At 46.3% G+C, this 20,223-nt stretch overlaps 1 protein-coding gene across 4 annotated transcripts in view; it reads left to right on the forward strand.

Moving 5' to 3' along the window:
- LOC104147771 (PDZ domain-containing protein 2) overlaps positions 1–20,223 on the forward strand; it is a 213,056-nt gene that overhangs the window by 182,702 nt on the left and 10,131 nt on the right. For 3 of the 4 annotated variants that reach the window (XM_068925089.1, XM_068925091.1, XM_068925092.1), the window contains 8 exons: positions 1,917–2,049; positions 5,070–5,151; positions 6,123–6,226; positions 6,852–7,011; positions 8,157–8,947; positions 10,210–10,354; positions 12,057–15,711; positions 16,484–16,601. In XM_068925089.1, coding sequence (XP_068781190.1) covers positions 1,917–2,049; positions 5,070–5,151; positions 6,123–6,226; positions 6,852–7,011; positions 8,157–8,947; positions 10,210–10,354; positions 12,057–15,711; positions 16,484–16,601 — 5,188 coding nt within the window. The remainder of the gene's footprint in view (positions 1–1,916; positions 2,050–5,069; positions 5,152–6,122; positions 6,227–6,851; positions 7,012–8,156; positions 8,948–10,209; positions 10,355–12,056; positions 15,712–16,483; positions 16,602–20,223) is intronic. The other variant, XM_068925090.1, reaches the window with a different exon arrangement.

The raw sequence follows: 20,223 nt of genomic DNA on the forward strand, positions 1-20,223 counted from the left end.
TTTGCAGAGCTCTGTTAAAAGCTCAGTCGCCTGAAACTCTTAAAAAGAAGTGGTGGTGGTGGTGTGTGTGGGGGGGGTTCTTGCAGCGCGCTATGCCCATGGCTGCAGCAGAGCTTTTCTGCCCTTAGCGTCCGATAGAAGCGTGGCAGGTCAACCTGCCCATCCCGTGCTTTCCACTGGGAAATTGGAATGACTATAAGGAACTGTAAGGGAAAGGGAAATCACTCCTGGGATTCCCTTGTGCTTTACGCTGCATTAAGTGGCAGAAAGTCATTTTCTGTTCCTCTACTGGAGTCCTCTTTTTTTTCAAAAAACCTTGGAGGAAATTCTCCAAAGCCTCCCATTTTTCAGCATCCCTGCGTAAATGCATGGGGGCGCTTGGGGCAGCGCTCTGGAGCGAGGGCGGCGCTCAGGGCAGCGAGGCCGCGTGGTCCGCGCCGAGCTGGCGGTGCGAGCGCTGGTGCGGAGAGGCTCTGCAGCAGCGTTGCTTCCACTCACTGGCGGGGGGGGGAGAGGGAGAGCTCTCCGTTCCCTGCACGTGCAATGGCTCTCGTTGGCTAGGAAAACTGTGATAGAGCAAGTTGAGTTTTGGAGTAGGGGAACAAGATAATTTTAGGATTGCAGCCCTGCCAAAATCTTTTCAAAGTTGCTACCAAATAGGAATGCCTGTAGGAGAGAGTACTTTAATACCGACTTGCTTTCTTTGTAAGCCCTTTTGGAAAAGATTGCAGTGCTGGTTGCGCCTGTATGCAACAGCTGTATCGTTTATTGGGTTAAGTGATTGATTATGTCCAGGCATGCTTCCCAGTTTTCTAGCCTGCTTCTTTGAGACATTGCTCCTGTTGTCTCATCAGCGGTTTATGGTTCCATAAGCCAAAACTCGGAGGATGGTTTTGATTTTGGAAAACCTCATTAATCACGTACCGGCTTTGCAATACCAGGAAGGGTTTGAACCCAGCTCCTCTGTATCTGAGCCCTCTCTCTCAATCACGTGCTTGTCTGTGATTCCGTTTTCATAGTTTCTAATAGTTGTTTAAATTGGAAGGATGGGCAAAGCAGCGACATGATTACACAACTGTTGATCGCCCTTTGCTTTCTTGAGCCTGTACCAGAATACAGGCCACGGAAAAGCTGCCGTGTGCAATTGCCAGTCTGACTTTGGCGTGGAGATTCATGGTGCAATTTCCTTGCCATTGTCACAGCTAATCCGGCATAAATCAGCCTCAGTGGATTGTCTGAAAATGCCTGTTTAAAGTAAATGCTTTAGTAATTATGGAGAATGCTTTAATAATATCCCTAGTTGATGATCTTTTCTCTTGAATAGTTCCAGATGTCTGAGCACCAATGATCAAGAGTTAAGAAATTGGAAAAACAAAGCAAAACAATTTATCCTTCCCTCTCAGAAGAGTGATTTTTTTTTTTTTTAAACTGGGTTCTGTACTTTAATTTGAAGCAAATACAGGCTTATCTCACCCTGTATTTTTCTCGAGTCATTTTGTAAACCCATTTCTAAATGGTGAACTTTTTATCGATGTTTGTGTTGAGTAGTTCAATATGATGGTAAGGAACAGCCCATCTGAATCTAATTTTAAATATTTTTTTTTCTGTACTCAACAAGTATCAGGATGCAGAACTGGAACTGAAGTTTGCTTTCACCCTTGTCCAAACGCAGCCAATTTTCTCTGTTGATTTAATAGGGTTTGTAGCCCTGACAGTAAGTGCAAAAAGGAACCCTGGACCTCCCTCCTGAAGTCAACAGGACTGAAACTGTTCATGTCACTGGGAGCAAGAGCAACACTGGTGGCTTTGCAAGTCAGATCAAACTCGTATCTTTGAAAAAATTTGGCTACCAGTCAAGAGCACAAGCGTTTCTGTGTGAGGCGGATGTGATTAACGAGCTCTGTTTCTCCCTGCAGCCGAGGTGATCAGATCCTGGAGGCAGATTCGGTGAGCCTGCGCCACGCAGCGCTGAGCGAAGCCTACGCCATTCTGAGCGAGTGCGGGCCAGGTCCGGTTAGCCTTATCATTAGTCGGCATCCTAACCCGAAGGTGAGGAGGAACTGTGTTGAAGTACCTACGTGGTGTTTTCATCTTGTGCTGTAATTTGAGTCTCGCTGTTTGAAAAGCAGCGAATGAAGAGTATTGGAGTTTTCTCTGTACAGCAGATGTTGTGCAAGAAGTCAGGCTAAAGGGTTGCAATGATGCCTTGCAGTTTAAAAGTTGTAGCGGTGTTGGAGCTTCCTTGCTGCTTTTCACTTAGTCACCCGCTTATCATTTTTCTGGAACTGCTTGGGTGAAGCGTTCCCATCGTTCTTCATACTCGGACAAATGGCAATGCAAATATCGCGTGTGTCCTCTTCCTCCTTAAAGTTGTGTTGTAGTTAGTCTGTGTTTGAGCAGAATATAATTTGGGCCAGCAACATAAACATCAACAGACTGAACTGCTCAACTATAATAAAGTAATACAAATACTGGTTTTAAAAAAGTAAAATCTGTCCGAGGATCAAAGTTTTCCTTTAGGAACTAGAAAAAGAGAATCTGGAATGTACTGCCACTGTGAAATCTGTACAGGGGTAATTTGAAAATAAGAAATAAGCCTGTGTTTACAAAGGGAGTGATTATTTTCAAGTAATTGATGGGAGATAAAACCTATTTACCCAAGCTATAGGGAATAGTAACTTCTTTTATTTTAATATTTCAAAGAATGTCGTGAGCGTACAAAACCTTCCTGTTTAAACAGGAATGAAGCTGTAAAAATATTTTCACTCAGGGGTCCAGAGAGCTCTGACTTTTGAACTCCTAGCTACAAATAGAGGCCTTTAGAAGAAACGGGAGTTCTCCTCGATGTAGACTTAAAATTGTGTATTTTCTGCTAAATCAAATATACAAACAGTAGGCAAATAGAGGCCTACTGCCTGGGCTTTTATCATCCTTGCCTCGAGGGCTTGTGATGCTAAAAAGAAAGAGGCCGTAGCGCTGTTGGTTAAAGGTGAGCATAGGAGGGGGGAAGAATCGGGCGGGTAGCTGGCGCAATTGGTTGCATTGGCAAAGCGTACCCAGGGAGTGGGATTTTTGACGGGGAGCCCCGGGAGCATGGCAGGGGAGAGCGGGGACCGTGCACGCTGGGGAAGGGGCTGCCCTGCTGCTGGGCACCCGCGGCGCCCCGGGGCTGGAGCTGCCCCCGCGCCTCGGGCCGCAGCCCCTGTGCCGGGGCCGCTGCTCCTCCCGCCGGGCCGGGGGTGCTGGGCTCTGCCTGCTGATCCGCTCGGCGCGAGGAGAAGCTGCGATGCCTGGCTTAAGCCAATTGCTCGCTATTACTCAGTAACAGAGGGAATGTATTAAGTGGATCCCATTACAGTTTTCCGGAAGTGATATTTAAAATGACAACTCATCCTTTGCCAAAGAGTGCTGCGTAAGGCTAAAAGCGTAGCTGGAGGGACCCGGAAGCATTTTTTTTTTTCCTTCCCAGACAGTATTGAAAACACAGTCCCTTCAAGCTGGATGTCTGCAGGAACGCCCGCATGGAAGAGCTACAGAGTTTTTTTAATTGTTCTTTTGTGGCTGCAGATAATGGCCTGGGCTGCAGATTGTGGTTACGAGTTAGCTTGGAAGAATTCCCCTGGAAGAGGTTTGATAAGCCTGATGCTAAAAAACAGAAGTGCCAGAGCTTGCAGGAGCGGGGATTTTTGTTGCCTTTAAACAAACAGAGAAGAGACCATCTGTCTTTTGCCTGCCTGTCGGCAGACCCACAGGCTGGGTGCGCAGGCACCCCGCAACCCGCTGCCATGGCACCTTCAAGCAACCGTCGTGCCTCCCCGCGCCGGGGCCGTGCTGCAGCCTAGGCAGGGACTGAGCCGGTCTAACGGGCTGCACCTTCCACCCGAACCCCCGTCTTATCCATAGTGCTGTAGTCTGCCCCGCACCTAGTTTTGGACTCAGGGTATCTTGTACGCTAAGGTTTGTGCAAAGGTCCAGGAGCATAAGCGCTTGGTCCGTGTCCTTTGAGGACTCCTCCCCGGGAGCCAGGAGACTTTCAGTTTCCTGTAAGGTCATGCCGCAAGAGGAAAACGGAGGGATAGTTCTGCAAAGGTTCTTGTTGTTCTAGACGTTTTTATACTTAATCTCTCATTTCATGACACAAAAGGTCCACGGTACGTTTTGATGCTGAATATATTCAATTAGGTATTTGCATGTACTTCCAAGAGAAATACCACAACGTTTTCTTTCTTTCTTGTTATTCTGAGTGAATGTGGCATTTAAACTATGCCGAAAGTGCTGAGTTTGCTTAGGAATCTTGCAGATCTTCATGGTTCAGAAAGATGCAAGTTTCTCATCTCTCTTTATGCTGTATTTTAATTAATGTAAAGCAATGTGTATAGACATTACTTTAGACAGAATTACCTTGCTTTCTGTTTTTAAATGCCTACTCCTGCAGGCTAGCTGTTCCTGTTCTAAAATTACATGGAGTTTTTTAGTTAATAAGAATCGAGTGCGCTGCAGTAATTCAGGACATAATTAGCAGATTTCAAATATTGTAGACCAGTATTTATTCTTAAGTCAGAGAAAACATTAAGTACCAATTGCTGATTTAAAGAAATGAAAATTAAAAAGGCAGCTAATATCTCAGGAAGTCTGGCTTTCTTCCGGTAGGTTCTTTAAGTGCTGAATGTCTTCTGTTGCTGACGTAGGTTGGTACAAAGCAGCCTTTGTCTATTTTAAAGTAATATTTCTCAATAAATCAGTGTACAGTGTTTAATCGAGTTAAGATTGAGCTGTAATGGCTTCATTTGATTTCTTTAAGCCTGGTGCAGTTTTATTTGTTTACATAATGTGGCACTTGGACCTCTTTGTGAATCAGCTGGTTTCTGCTTCCCGATTTCTGCAGAGGAATGGCACAGAGGGAGTCTGAGTCAGAGGCCAGGATTTAGGAGCTCTCGACTAGGTCCTCTTTGCTGAGGCTTTAATATAGGAGCATATCAGAAATGAGTCACATATTTGTAGTGATAAGCAGTCAGACTCTCATCTCACTTCTTCTCAATATCGATCTCTTGTCTTCCACTAAACCTTAGGTTTCTGAGCAGGAGATGGATGAAGCAATAGCACGCACTACTCATCGAGAGAGCAAGGACGCCAACTCCTCTCATGTCGCAGGTAACAGCATGTTCTCTCCTAATATTTGTCCTTTTCCAGAAGCGGGAAGGTTTAAGGACATGTTGTGGGTTCCTCACCATCATCAATATTTTGAGGGCCCTCAAGCTGAGCAGTTCGGTGGATGTGATTGCTGTGTACACTGCAAAACTTTCAGCAAAAACATCCTATTTCACATGCATCAACTCTGTAGGTCGTATTATTTGGTCTGGATTTCTCTAGGCAGGCTGCCGTGATCTGAAAGGTGGGGTGGCAAAACATGGTTGCTCTATCCTTTCTTTGAGATTTCTTGGAAGGAAAATGTCCCAGTAGGGAAGGGGTGGGAGGAGTCAACTCCATCCATCAGCTACATTTAGCCCTTGCAGATGATGGAGGGAAAAAAAAAAAGTATTGGTAAATTCACTTAAAGGAGTCCAGGTATTGCATACTGGACTGAACGTTTTAACGCCATCTTAATCTTAGAGGTCATGTCAAAATGCTGCGCTCTGGCGTATGCCTGATGGTTTTGAGCCTTAGACTTAGCATTTCCTGAAATCTTACAGACCAGGAAAACTCTTGGTAATGGCAGAATGACCTGTGAGGTGATTTTAAGGTGTTAGATTTGTGATTGTCCTTCGTGTATCAGTAATAGCTAGGACCTTTTTGCCGTAGACCTTGCCCTTGGCTGCTAATTTGTCTTCTGCAGTTGCACCTTACCTGCAGGGTGCTCCAGCAGGTGAGGGAGACTCTTCTGCTTGTCTCTTCTTCGTAGCTCTGTCCTGTGCCTGGCTGGCGTAATGGGTTTCTGTGATAACATTTTTGCCTGATCTGAGGGAGAGCTTGTGCAATGCTTGCATAAAGCAAGATTCACTTAACAATTCAGATAATAAGTGGGAATAAGTGCAGCCCTCAGCTCAGATGGTGAACGAGGAGCTTGTTTGGATATGTGGACTACTCCTATAATTTTGTGCATCTAACTGAACTGTGTTTAACAGGAGCTGCACAAAAAAGCCCCTCGCCTAGCGTGAAAGCCAAACAAGGAGAGACCTCGTCTCCCCTCAGCTGGACTATGAAACGCTTCCTGGAGCCAGCAAGCCGGGTAAAAGACTTAAATGCCGTAAAAACAGCTCTGCTTCAAATTCAGCTCTTACCCAAGGATTCAACTGTTCAAAACTAAACCTCTGTCCTCCTTCCCTGTCACGTGTGCTCCATAAAGGTGTTTGTTTCTTAAGCCGCGTGTTTGAATCGTGGCGGTAGGACAGAGGAGATAAGATGGCAGAGGTTGGCGGAAGAGACCAAACCCTGTAGACGGGTTGAGCGCTTGGTCTCTGTACATAGCCATTGTAGGGGGAAAGTCTCTTGTCCTTTTTGGGAAAGCCAAGGAAGCCATACGAGCTGCGTCCAGAAGTACAAATCCTTCCCGCCTCTCAGTGAGGAAGGTATGCAAAGAGAATTAGGGAAGTGAATGGCTTCATCACTCACTCCTAGGGGAATTTGGCCAAAAAAAAAAAAAAAGGTATTATATTGGCTACAATGTATTGATGTGCTGCATTTCAGCAATTCGCGTTTGACGCTCAGGACGCTGTCACTTCCTCTATTTTTGAAATTGTTGTTAAACTTACTTCGTTGACAAGGGTGACGCGAGGGGGGTTATTAGTGCTTGTGTGCAGATAGGGCCGTTAACGCGGAAATGACCGCCGGTCACCAGTTGCGCTTGTTTTCAGCAGGGATCCGTCAGTTCGGAGGCAGAACTTTCCCAGTACTTCTCGCACGATGGCCCGAGCCAGCTGTCGTTCTCCGACGCTGTAACCGGCTCCTGCAGTGAAGAGCAGCTCCGTCAGAAGAGCAGAAGCAGCCTGTTGGATGACAGCCCTCTACCACCCGGTAACCTGAGAACGCAATGGAAATCTGTCTGGTCATTTGTCTGATGTGGGGGTGGTCACCGAGCTCTGGTTTGCTTTACCGAAAAGACCTGGTGATTCCTTTGTTGGTAAGAAAACGTCTGCCAGCAGGGTGCAAACCAGCGCTGATGATATGAAGTTTTGGAAAATGGGCAGGATTTACAACAGTGCACATAAATGCCTGTTTCCATGGTAGTTTGTCCAAATTGCTGCTCTGATTACAGGAGAATGACCTTATTTGGTTGCTTTGGCTGAAACTAGATTGACAGTGTTCTAGTCTTTTTTCAATTTGATGATCATCTGATTGATTACATTTAAATGAAAGTGTTCTTAGCAGCCTCAAATGCACAGCTTCGCAATATCACATGTCGTGGTGTAAAAACAATCAAATGATCAATTTGACATCAGATATTTTGCATATATATCTTTCTCCCCATAGTAATTGGCTGAAAGAATCTTATCTTTTCCTTACTGACATTCACCTGATTTCAGATTCCAAGGGTGTTACGTTTGTTCTCCCTTTCCTGTGCTTCTCAAGTAAAGTCTTTGTCTACCACTTATTTTTCTCTGCGAATTCATTATTTAATGCTGAAAAGCATTTTTATTTAAAAAGCTTTCTACAAAATAAGATGCAGTCCTTCCTAAGAAGGATGTGAAAAGGGTTCCTAGACTAATTAGTCCTTAATTTGAAACTGATTATTGTGTGCTTGTGTTTCTGTTCATGAGAGCTTTTCTCGCTCGTTGTAAATTGATTCAGGCAGTCCTGTGCATAGATTCAAACAAGATCTGAAAGAAATTCAGTTGTTTAAAGTAAAATACATATGTGTGTGTGCATCCCTTTCTTCTTTGGGTCATAGTCATAATTTAGAAGTGGGCTGAAAACAAAACCAGATGTGCCATGAACTGATTTCAGGAAGCACCCATAAATTGTGGAGCCATCTGTCATCTCTCTTGCTGTGTACTGTAGTTATAACTTAGAGGGAGGACATGAAAAACCTGCTTTTGGCTTTGCGAGGGGAGGTAAAGCTCCTTCTGCAAACAAAGCCACATGTCTTCTGCTACAGTGGGAAGCATGGCATTAAAAATCACAAATATACACAATTAAAATATGATGCTTTTTTTTTCTAGCTGCTAGAGAAGCAGGAGTGGCAAAAGCAAACGGTCTGGCTTCCCCAAGCAGCGGGAGGTCGTCTGGCGTTCACAGCAAGCACGGGGAGTCTGTCCGGCCCGGCATCCTCAGTGATAGCCCCAAGTCTGCCCGCAGCCCTTTCCATCGGCAGCGAAGGGTCGTTTTCTACGACGGCGACGTTAGTGATGACGATGAAAGCTCCCACTTGCAAAGAAGCCAAAGGGCCAAGAGCCAGGATGACTCTGGCCTGGTTATTACAACCTTGTCCGTAGAAATTGATGACGAGAGCCAGGACGGCGAAGCGCCTAGATGTGTTGGCATGGAGACGTCTTCCCCCCGCTCCAGCCACTCTGCGGAGTCTGCAGACGGTGCACTGGAGCAAGTAGACTCTCCTTTTTTCCCAATCATAGCATTTGATTACTCAAGCGTGCCTGAAGTTCGTCTCGGCAGCCTGAGTTTGAAGGAGCTGCGGGAAGCACAACTCGAATCTAAGAGATCTCCAAAACTGGAGCACAGAGCTGTCACAAGAGTGAAAAGCATGATGAGCACCGAGTGTCGAAGCCTTCAGAGGCAGAAGACGGAGGAGCACGGCTCTTACAGCAAGCCCGTTGCAAGGACGCTCCCTCACAGCAAAAAGACTGAGGCGCCCGACAGTGCCGGGCAGGGCCAGGGTGAAATAGTCACTCTGGTTCGCAATGAGCACGAGTCTTTCGGCCTGGATTTGGAAATCCAGGCCATGCCCTTAAAGGTGGTCGTCACAGGGCTGCGGCCAGGTGGAGCAGCTGAAAGGGTAACTTGTTAACAGCTTGATTTGCCTTGGCTTGTTTTGCTTTTGCCTTGCAGGGATTATTATTGTTAAGCTAGTGATCTGTTGAGAGTAAGTGCAGGGGAGATGTTTGCCTCCACAGGGCACAATGTCTCACCCCGTATCATTCTGAAAGCTGCTGCTAAAGGAAAAGTTTCCGCTTCAGAAGTGCACCCTTGCTGATTCAAAACTGAGAAAGTCAAGAGGCAAATATACTAGGATAGATCCATCCACATTAGCAGATACAGTTTTGGGGGAGTACTGTTCTTTTGTTTTCTATCATATTTTTTGCCACGGGGGGGAAAAAAAAAAAAAGAAGAAAAAAGTTTTTAAAAAAAGTGGCAAAAATGCTCACTAAGAGATGAGCTGTGTTGCAACCTAGAATGGGTGTGCTTTAAATCCTTCTCCGTTATTTTATCTGCATATGTTCCTGTTTTCTACAACTCTGATGCCAGGAGGCCCAGGGGCTGGCTAGGTTTGCCAGGGGTGATGACAGTGCCAGTGTTGCATGGCTCTTCTGCCCCCTCACATGTACACATTGCAGTGTGGATAGTGGCTTTGTGCTGGATGTGGGGTTGCTGACCTCGACCCAGCTGTGCAGATACAGGATATTCTGGTGCACAAAGCTGGATGCAGCGTTTTTAGCCCGGTTAGAGGGCTCAAGAGGGGATATGTCGTAGCAGTTTGGACTGTGAGAGTTGGGGTGGTGGATGCTGTTCCTGCCCCTTCCTCTGATTTACTCTGTGGCGTTGATTAAAAAAAAACAAAAAACAAAAAACATTTAGCTTTGTACCTCAAGAGCTCAGTCTCTGTCCATTTTATAGTCATTTAGGTGAGTCCAGTTGGTCCAAGAGGAGATAGCAACCAGGGATATCATTCATATGCAAAATGCAAAAGTGGTAGATGTTTTCTCCTACAGGGAACACTGAAGAAACTATGTCTGACCCAGCTAAATTCGTTTAAATGAAGGGAGCTATGTCCTCCATCCTCGTGTCGGTCTCTCTGGAAACCCAGCAGCTCTTTTAACCTTCCATTTGGAGACGGATGATGAATTTCTCTCCTGCCAAAGCGCAGTCTGCTCTTTATTTATGTGTTGACAAACTGACGGCAGTGGTACTTGTGCTCTGCAGTGATGTGAAATAGGGGATGTCGCTCCTAAGCCATTAATTACTTCGCTGCAATCTTTGCTCCTGTGGGAATGCTTCTGAGGTATATTTATAATTTCCTTGTATTTGTCGTTGCACCAGGGATCAATGGGCAAGATGGGTGTGGGAGATGAGATTACCACTATCAACAGTATTCCCGTCAATAAGATGACTTACGAGGAAATCTGCTTGCTCATGCAGTGTCTTCCCACGTCTGTAACCCTAGAGATCCAGAAAGCAGCATCAGGTGAGAGGAATCTTGCTTTCGTACCATTTATTTTGAATACCCGTGTCTGTGTGGGTGAGCCAGGCTGGATGGTGAACCAGGCTTCAGGGTCCTCCCTAGCACCATGGTGAGGGATGGAAACCTAATCCTGTGTCAAGTGTTCAAAGCTCCCGTTTATAGTACGTCCCTCCTGTCAGTGTTTGCAGAGGTCTGAGTCATCTCATGCAGACCTGGAGTTAACTCAGCAGCAGTGATGCGCTGACAGCCAATTTTACAGCTAGTGCTTGTTCAGTAAATATTTTGACCCTTTATAATCACATCTCTCTCTTTTAAAAGCTGAAGCTTAAGTTGTGTTTTTGTGAACGTACAATAAGATAATAGAATCCTTTTTCTTTCCCTTTCATGAATCCAAGTTGTCTAATGTGCAGAAAGGAGAAGCAGAAACCCCAAGATAAAAACTGGAACCTTATTAAATTTTTTTTTTTGCATATTTCTTATTTAAAAAAAATCTATTTGAATTGGAAGGTTGATGTCTGTTTTGTTCCTCATTGAGATTGATTATGCTGCTACAGCAATATTATTCGTATCTGCAGACTGTACAAATTATGTGGTGTGGAAATGAGTGTTTGAAGAAGAAAGTACCCTTTTCGAAATCCAGGAAGAACATAATATTTTGCTTCCTTCTAGTTTATGATCTTCTTTGTGTACCTGTTAATACCTGGGAGCCAAAATTGCTTCCAGATGCTTCAACTCCAGTTGTTCTTTAAGGCGTTCCTGGCAGGGCAGAGCCTGTTCCCGTTTCCTTAGATTACTCTGGCTTTTGCAGACTTCTAGCACTGGAGAAGGTGCAGGTTGGCACTATTTTGTCGGGCACCTCCTCTGCTCTTCCCTTCCCTTCGCCCTCCTTTGTTGGCAGAGACGAGGGTCTCCTCAATGTGTGATTCAGCCTGCTGAAGTAAGGCCGGACTTCAGCCCCGTTCTACCAGTTAGGACCTGAATGTCCCAAGAAGCAGCATAGAAAGGTGCAAAAAGATGTTTGGGGTGAACTTGTGGCAATCTAAGAGCTGGAGAAACGGATGAGCTGGAATGTGTTTTGAGTGCAGCGATGGCAGGGCGGTCAGTAGGTTGCCCACAAGTGGGTTAAACGTGTACTGGAAGCGAGGAAAGCTCTGTGCCAGAAATCCTGTAAAGCCTTCCTGCTCAATGCACAACCCTTACGTGGGTATTAGATCACCCATGTGTGTCACGTTAAACACCTGCAGAGGTGCCTAGAGGATCAGAGTCAAGGTGTTCATGCACAGCTCATCACTGTTACCTGTTCACCTTTGGTTGCTGTGCCAGGGCTTTGAGTACTCTGTGCAATCTACTCAAGGCATCTTCGATCAAAGAAGTAATGAGAAATGATATTGCTCAGCCTGACTTTCTGCATACTGATACTTTGGTAGCTGGTTGCTTGGCTGTTTAAATTTCAAAGATGAGAATTAAACAGATCGTGAGTGCCTACCCAACATAGATTGTTCCCTCCTGTGTGCCACTCAAATACACAAGGTTATGATTAATTGGAGCTGTTGTAAAAAGAAGAGGAGGAGTGTGGGGCAAAAGGAAAGCATCTAGGCTGACTATGTGGGTGTCTGTTTTTGTAATAAAACCGGCTGTTTTTTATATCACTTTCCATATCTGATAGGATTTTATATCTTTTTTTTTTTTTTTAACCTTGATGCAGCTGTCAGCAGATATACAAACCTTATCCTGACTCCAGGGCTAGATGGTCAAAATCAGACTGACCTCAGCAACCTCCCTGTGGCTGAAGAAAAGAGCTGTGGGAAGCAAGAAGGAGCAGGTTTGCAGAATGATGGTCCAGGCTGTGCAGCGGAGAGAACAACACTGCCACCTCATGCCAAGAGCAAAGATGTGCAAGCAGGCACCACGCAGAGCAGCCGCACTGAGGACAGCGCTGCAGTGCCCGTCACCGATATCGATGACTTGCTCGGCCAGATGAGTGCCCCAGAGTGCAGAGGTTTGCGGACCCCGTCGCGAGCAGAAAGCCCCCTCCGAGACGAATACACCACAATGTGCTGCTGTGGGACTGATGAAGGCTGTCCCGGCCCTGAGCCCCGGCCAGTGAAGGAGGAGCTGCTAGAAAAAACTATGAATTGTGCAGCTAACACACAAGGGGTTTTGGGGTTGTCTGCATTGGACTCCATTAACACAGGCAAACTTTTTACTGTGAATAAAAACTCTTTAAATAACTATTCTAGGAATTTTAGCAGTTTAAGTGAGGACGAGTTGCCTGCAGCAAACTCTCTGGAAGGTAAGAAAAGCGACCCGTTTCCAAAGTCTATGTATGGGGCCGCAGATGATTCTCACTCAGACACAGAGTCTGTCGTGGAAACCTTTGATGCCGCTAGTGACGCGTTGCTCCTCCCCTGTGCTGCTGCTAATGCCACTGCGGGCTGTACTATAACAGAGTCGGATGAGGAGCAAATCGAGATTTGTTGCACGAATAATGAACCACGAAAGCCTGCTGAGGAGCAGCATCTCGCATCTGCGACAAGCTTATCCCCTCTGTCCCCCCCAGACCATGACAGCAGCAAAGTTTTGCAGACTGAGGACTGTGCGATGTGTGGGTCGCTGGAGACGAGCATTAACAAACTAGAACTGGAAGATCGGAGTGGTCCCACGCTATGTCCCTCACAGCATTTAGATGTCTGCTCTGCATCCCTCTGTTCTCCTCCCTCAGCTTTTCTGCCAGATAAAGACACCCTAAAAAATTCAGCAGCTATCCCTGAAGTTTGTTCTTTCCATAACAACGTTGCCTTAAGTGCAGAAGAACAGATGGGCTTGGGGAGCATTGGCGGACATATAACATGCTGTGAATCCCTTGAAGAGGAAGGGTCTCTGCACTGCAAAAAGATAAACTGTTGCTCTGCTGGAAACGTCAGTGGCTTGGAGAGCAACTTGCTGGACAAAGAAGGATGTTTTGATGATCAGAGATCCGAATTTGAAGGTGAAACGGTGGTTGATGACTGTAATCACACCATTAGTTACTGCTTAACAAAGAAAGAAACCAACAGTTTGTCCAGCTTGTCTAAAACAGACAGCAAACACGGAAACGCGTCGTCACAAAGAGCAGTATCACTCAGGTCTCCCTTTTCCACTAAATCGAAAGATCCAAAGGCTAATATAACCCCTGACTTGCCAGGGAAAAATGAGAAAATTAACTCTGTGACTTCAGGAAGGAGTTCAAATGCAAAAGTCCAAAGCTCAGGCACAAATCACTGCAAAGGAGCTGCAGTACCGCACAGCCCATCCTCACAGAAAAAATCCTCTCAGGAGTCTAAGGCTCAGACAGCACAAAAAAACATAATGGAAACCCTTTTAAATAACCAGAAGGCCAAAGCAGGACCAAAGCTCAAGGGATTCACTATCAAAAGCAAAACAAAGGCAAATTCAGACTCTTCTGGGATTAATCCTACCAAAGTCAATGGGGCTGATCAGAAGAGGCCTTCTGTTTCTCCACAGCTGTCTCCCAAGCTCCTGGGGAAGAAAGCACCATTATCCCGTAACTTACCTTCAAACACAGATCCTGGCAAGAGTGTTTCAGCAGCCTCAAGGACTCTGAGATCAGAGCTAGAAAATAAACCATCTCTGGTCATTTCTGAAGAATCACTTCCGCCTTTCTTGAATGGCACCAGCAGCCCGACAGAGAGCAGTGAAATGAAATGTGGTGGCTGTGGGGAGCTAACGGATCAGCAGCAGGGATGGGGAAAGCGAAAAGAAAAGCAAGCTTCCACTCAGCCTGAGGTGTGTCAGGGTAAAGGTGCGAGGGTGGATGATTTCAGAGCCAGGGACAGTCAGCCCAAAGCTGCTTCATCCCCTAAGGGGATTCCAAAAGTGGAATATGTGAGAGGGAGAGCTGAGAACCCTGGAACAGGCCTGAACTCGATCAAGAGTGTCTATAATGAAGATGACCTTAAGCAATTAGATCTGCGGAACTTAGGAACATCTGCTAGAAACTGCTCTTCATTGAGGTCTCCCCCAGCTCAGCAGGAACAGCCCGAAGGACAGGAGATTCAACGCACTTTCATTGAGGTGAGGCTCTCCTCTTCCTCCTCGTCTTCCTCTTCTTCCTCCTCTGCTTCTTCCTCACCAGCACCCTTTCTGCAGCTGCCATTAACGGAGAAAACGGAAGAGGGGAACGCAGAAGTGCCTCAACTGAATGAGGAGATGAAGGCCACGCAGTATTTTTCTAAAGTGGATGTCACTGGAGACAGAAATCTCTATGGCTTGTCAAAACCTGTGATGAGGACTTACTCGATGCCAGCCCAGTTGTCAGGTCACTTGAGAGAGGATTGCAATGCTGCAGACATTTCAGTTCATGCTGGGCAAGGCCCTCAGAGCAACGGTGCAGATGAGAAATCCCCCCATTCGGAGACGGGGATGTTAAAGATGGTCCATCTCAATCTCCTGAATGGCCAGAGTGGGAAGGAGCAGACATATGCTTCCAAAAACATCCAAAAGGTGTCTGGTGACTCCCCCTTAGTCAGTGACATTAGCTACCCCGCCACTGATAAGCTAAGAAACTTCAGGAGAAATTACTATTATTATGAACTGAACTGGCCCCATGAAGCTACCTCATCCTTCTCTGTGAAGCAGAGGATCAAATCCTTTGAAAATCTGGCAAATTTCGATAGGCCTGTTGTTAAAGCTATAGATATTCACTCAGCCTCTAAATCACCTCTTGGCAGAAGATCATGCAGCGGGATAGGTGCTGTAGCTGCGACCAGCCCTACCGAGGTGTCGCGGGCGCTGAGACGAAGCTTGAGCTCCTACGGCAGCAGTCTGAGCCAGGACAGCGCTCCGGCGTCGCCGCAGCTGATGAAGTCGTCCACGAGCGTAGACGTGTTGCACACGGCGAGAGATTCAACCGAGGGCAGCAAAGGGGAAGGTAAATCGGGGAAGGAAAGCGCTTTGGGAGACCTGGCTGCCTTACCGCCCTCGGCATCGCAGGTCCGACGGAGCCGGGGTCACGGCCGGCAGCTGCTGTCCCGCTCCAAGCTCCGGGAGCTGCGAGCTCTCAGCATGCCCGACCTGGACAAGCTGTGCAGCGAGGGCTTCTCTGGGGACCCGCAGGCTGGCTATTTCAAAACAGAACTGGAAATCACACCCAGGAGATCGCTCGGTTTGCCCACGGAGAGCGATGCCAACCTGAGCGCATCTCCTGCCCTCTCCAACCTCGCGGGCGGGACTAGAGCGAGCTCGAAAGGGAGCAGCCCGTGGAACAGCGGCTCAGGAACACCAGGGTCAGCGTCGGAGGATGACGCCGCGTGTGACAGCGCTCTGGATGGGAAGCGTTCGGAAAAAAGCTGGTCAGTCAGGTTAGTTTGACTTTTCTATTCTTACTTCCGTGAGTAAAAGAGATGTCCTGAAGCGTGTGTTTCTTCATCCCTGCAAGGCTCTTCTGAGGGAGAACTTTCCAGTTGCTTAGGGCTTGCTCCAAAGCACATCTCAGTGGGACGGCTTTGGGCCAAGTTCATGTTTCACTAAAAATTTGGGTGCATTTTTTCATGGTCTTTGTCTTTCAAAGCTGTTATGCTGTTGTCCGGTGGTGGCTGCACTTCAGTACAGGGTGAAATATGTTATGCCAGCAGGGTCAGGCCCTTTTTCTGTGTCCCTTCTTTTACTGCTTTTAGTCTGGTTTTTGGTTATGTAAGAAGTAGCAATTACTGTCTCCTGCCCACCTCAAATGGGGAGATTGCCCAGCATTTGCTGTCAGTGCAGCCTGTGATGATGGATGAGTTTGTTGTCCTGCCAGAAACAGTTCTCAGAAGTAGCTGTCGCTTTGTTTTTATTAACGTCTCTTGCTAAAATCATTGGGAAAGGAGGGAGGGAACAGAATAGGGACTGGTTGTCAGGATTACTTCTGAATTGTCTTTTTTTTTTTTTTTTTTCCTTTCCTTCCCAATCACCCCAGTTCCTTCCCGTTCTCCCCAATATGCACTATTTGTTACCTGTTTCCAAGACTTAGGCTGGCTAACGACCTGACACTCCATCACTTATTCTAATCCAAATTATACTGTGTACTTGAAACATATCTCTGCACAGCCTAGAAATATAAAGCTGTCTTTTATATGTTTATATTCGTTTTAGCTTGGATCAGCTGCTAGTCTCAAGCCTGGACCAGCAAAAATTACAGTCTGTTTTGTCATTGCTAATACCAAAATGTGATGTTGCCACGATGCTCCAAGAAGTCAAAGCACAAGTGAAGGTAATAACCAGCAGATAAAACTAAATTGTGAGCAATAATTTTATTTTTTGTATGAGAGAGAAAATCTCTTCAAGACAGTTTCAGAACTCTTCCAGTGTTCCTTTGAGAGGTAGTTTTTCTTCTACCGGTTCCACAGTGGCTGCTATAAACCCATGGTATGTTTGAGTGGCTTTTGTATAAGAAAGCTTATTGTTTGTCCAGTGCAAAAGCTTTCATGAGCCATGATAAAAAGACCAATTTTAAGCGGAGAAGTATGTCTCCGTTTCAGTCGTTATTACAGCTGAGAAACTGGGCTGGCCAGTAACTGCACATCAGATCTTAACTTTCCACCGTCCATCCACTTTCTCCGCAAGCAGGGAAAGCTCTGCTCCTCTCTGGCATGTAATCGCTCAACTTTCACTAGCAGTAAGGTGGCAGGGATTGAATTAATCTTTAATGCTGAACTGGTGGCTGGTGACGCCAGGAAGCGTGGTGCGTTTGTGAGAGATCCCTGTGCCCTCTTTGCTCCGTCCCGTAGGAAACAATTATTGCATCAAGGCAACCTGCTTTGCTATTTAGGTGTTTAAAGAAGGCCTCCCAAGTGAAATGATTGCTCTTTTCCCTCTCTGCCCTGCTTGTGTTTGGGATGTGTCCACGTTCTTTTTAAAGCAGAACTGAAGTTGATAAAATAATGACAGCACTGGAGGGGAAACGGCCATCTGGTCTGCCTAACTGCTGGTTGAGCTGCATTTGGAGCATTCCTGAGTCTTACTCGCAAAGGTTGCAATTTTGAATAGAAAATGGGCTGGGGAGGAGCAGGACGTCACCAAACTGCTCAGCTTTACCTCCTTCCAGGGATAGCCTAGCTAAAGGTAGCAAGTCCCAAGAGCTCTGTGAGCCAGGTGGGTTTGGTGATTTTACCAGAAATTTTAGGAATGGGTTTTATTCCTTGCCAAGAATAATTCACCGAATGGTTGAGGTTGGAAGGGACCTCTGGAGATCGTCCAGTCCAACCCCCCTGCTCAAGCAGGGTTGTCTAGAGCACAGAACGGTTGAGGTTGGAAGGGACAATTAACTGTTCTTTAAAGTATTTTGCATGGGATCTTGGAGAGATTATTTATTCATGCCAATTGCTAAAACCTGAGAACTCAAGTATTCATAAAACTGAATGCTTTTTGGAATGTACTTCTTGTCTGCATAGTTTCTCATATCCACATTTAAGCCTGGTATGGCACATACACTGGAAAACCTTATGCTAGTCACATGCTGGATTTAAATCTACAATAGGACAGTTCTTCACAATTATGCAACTGCTGAAAAATGAGATGGACATCTGTGCCCGATTCAGATTGAGAGCTTTCCCTGGGAAGAGTTTGTCATCATCTTTTGATCTGAACAGTGCTGAATTTATTGCTAGCACTCAATAAGTGCTAGTAATATAAAAAAAATAAAAATATGTTTTATTGATTAGACCTCTGTGATTGATGATCTTTGGCTAACAGACAAAACAGAGATGCCAGAGATTTGAGCTCTTTCCTATTGTGTTGCTCATTTCTTCTGTAGCTCTAGGCAAGTTCTTTAGATAGAGATTTTAGGAGAGTAACTTGCTCTACACTGTAAGGAGTTAATTTGTACTAACCTGTCTCACAGAGATGTTACGCAGTTACGTGTACTGATTCCTCCCAAAGCCCAGCAGATGGTTGGAATTACTCTAGGCCATGTACTTCCACGGTGTGACTGATTAAAATGATAAGCATCCCTAGATGGGCATCTGTGACCCATAGTACACGTGGTTGGTGAGGACAGAATTTGACAGCTTGGGAGTCGGGAAATGCTTGTGATCAGGAGTAGGAAGCCAGTGTTCAGATTGTGTTGGTGGCTGGCCCAGGACACGTGGTCCTCATATAGCCCTCGAAGACTAGAGGCTTCTAATTGTTTTTCCGGTGTAAGCAAATTATGTCCTGATACCAAGAGGGTGAAACTGTTGGGAAGAACGTGACCTTCTTAAACAAAAAGGATATTGCTTTAGTAGTCATCAGTGAAAGATGCTAGGGATGACTGTCACGCTTAGCTCACGTGGTTGGAGGGGGCTAGCATAGGTATTGATGTAACTGATAGTAACTAATTAATAGTAACTGATGTTACTATTTCTAACCTAACATAAAGCTGTTCTCGCTTCAATACAGGTAGGAAGGGTCTTGGCAGCTACAAATGACTGCGGTCTAAGATGTTCAGCCCTGACTGCTCTTCTTTCCCCAAGCGCTGATGCATCACTGATTTGGAGCATGGTGGCATCGATTTCTGACATTGGCTCTGTGCTATGCTGGGATGCCTCAATCACAGGAAAATCCTCTAGGGCCACTGCTTGGCAAAAGCACGCCCAGAGAGGCCAAGAGCTTGACTCTAATACTGAGCAATAATAGTAATGTGTGCTTCCCTGTGCCTTTTGAAATGAAACAGAAAGGCCAGCCCTGAGTCAAAGATGTCAAGTTTAGTGAACTAAATATGTCATTTAATGATAAATAGATTAAAAGGTTCGTTTCTGGTGACGTGTCATTAATTTTACTGTTGGCAGTTTTGGGAAATGATTGATGTTGGATGGGATCCCAGGGAAAAGCTGAGACCTGCTTTCCGCTCCCAGCTTTTGATGCTCTGCCACACATTCGGTTACTACCCCTTGCTCTGCCAGATGACTGCTTATAGTCCCACTTACACTGCAAAACGTGGCATCTGTAACAGTGTCTGGTTTTGTCCTACTAGCTGTTCAGAAGACGGCACCAGACTCACTGGGCAGGACTGTTTTTCTCTCATAGCAGATTCTGTATTTTGGCAGCAGCCCATCGCTTCAAAGAAGTCAGCTTCGCACCTCTGTTCTGATCTGGAGTCAAATTCAGCCCTGGTGCATGCCCTTGCTAGTCTGTGTCCCATGCTGGAGGCTCCCTTTCCACGAGAGCTGACTTCAGTCCCGAGGTGTTCAGCTTGCTAACGGGCTCATTGCTTTCAGGCCCCAAGTGAAAAAGTTCTTCCTGCTGTCCTGTCTAACCCGCCCAAGCTGCAGATCACTGTCATCGCCCCTTGTAAGGTTGTCTGGCACTGCTGAGAAGAGGTTGATGCCATCATTTTTGTAACTGCCCTTCAAGGGCAAAGGAGAAAGGAGGGACAACAGAAGTGTCAGTAATTCCCTGCGGAGGGCAGGGCTTGGACCTGAAAGGTGACAGCAGGGATGTACAGCGCCTCTGAAGCGAGTTGCACAAAGAAAGGAGAACTGTGACAAGCTCTGGGATGGCTTGCGGGGTTGGTACCCTTTGGTATATTGGTCACTGGCTTGAAGCTACCTCAGCAAGGAGCTCATCCTGGAGCAGCACACAGGGCGTTGCTTTCCCCAGAGCAAGGAGGCTGTCTTGGGCCCGGGGAGGATGAGGGAGGAAAAGAGCTTTCTGCTGCTTTCCCACCCATGGGGCTGGGGGAGCACTGCGTCAAGCCTGTTTGGCCCCCGTAATACAGACCTCGCTCCCCTGAGTTACTGCCTCAGGTGCTCTGATCTATGGCATGTGTTTGGGGGAGGGATGAGGGAAAGTATTCCATTTTGACTGCAAAATGTCCAGCAACAGAAAGTTTAATAAAGCCTTTGTAAGTGAAGTTG

This window comes from Struthio camelus, chromosome W, assembly GCF_040807025.1.
Source record: "Struthio camelus isolate bStrCam1 chromosome W, bStrCam1.hap1, whole genome shotgun sequence".
In the NCBI taxonomy this organism is placed as follows: domain Eukaryota; kingdom Metazoa; phylum Chordata; class Aves; order Struthioniformes; family Struthionidae; genus Struthio; species Struthio camelus.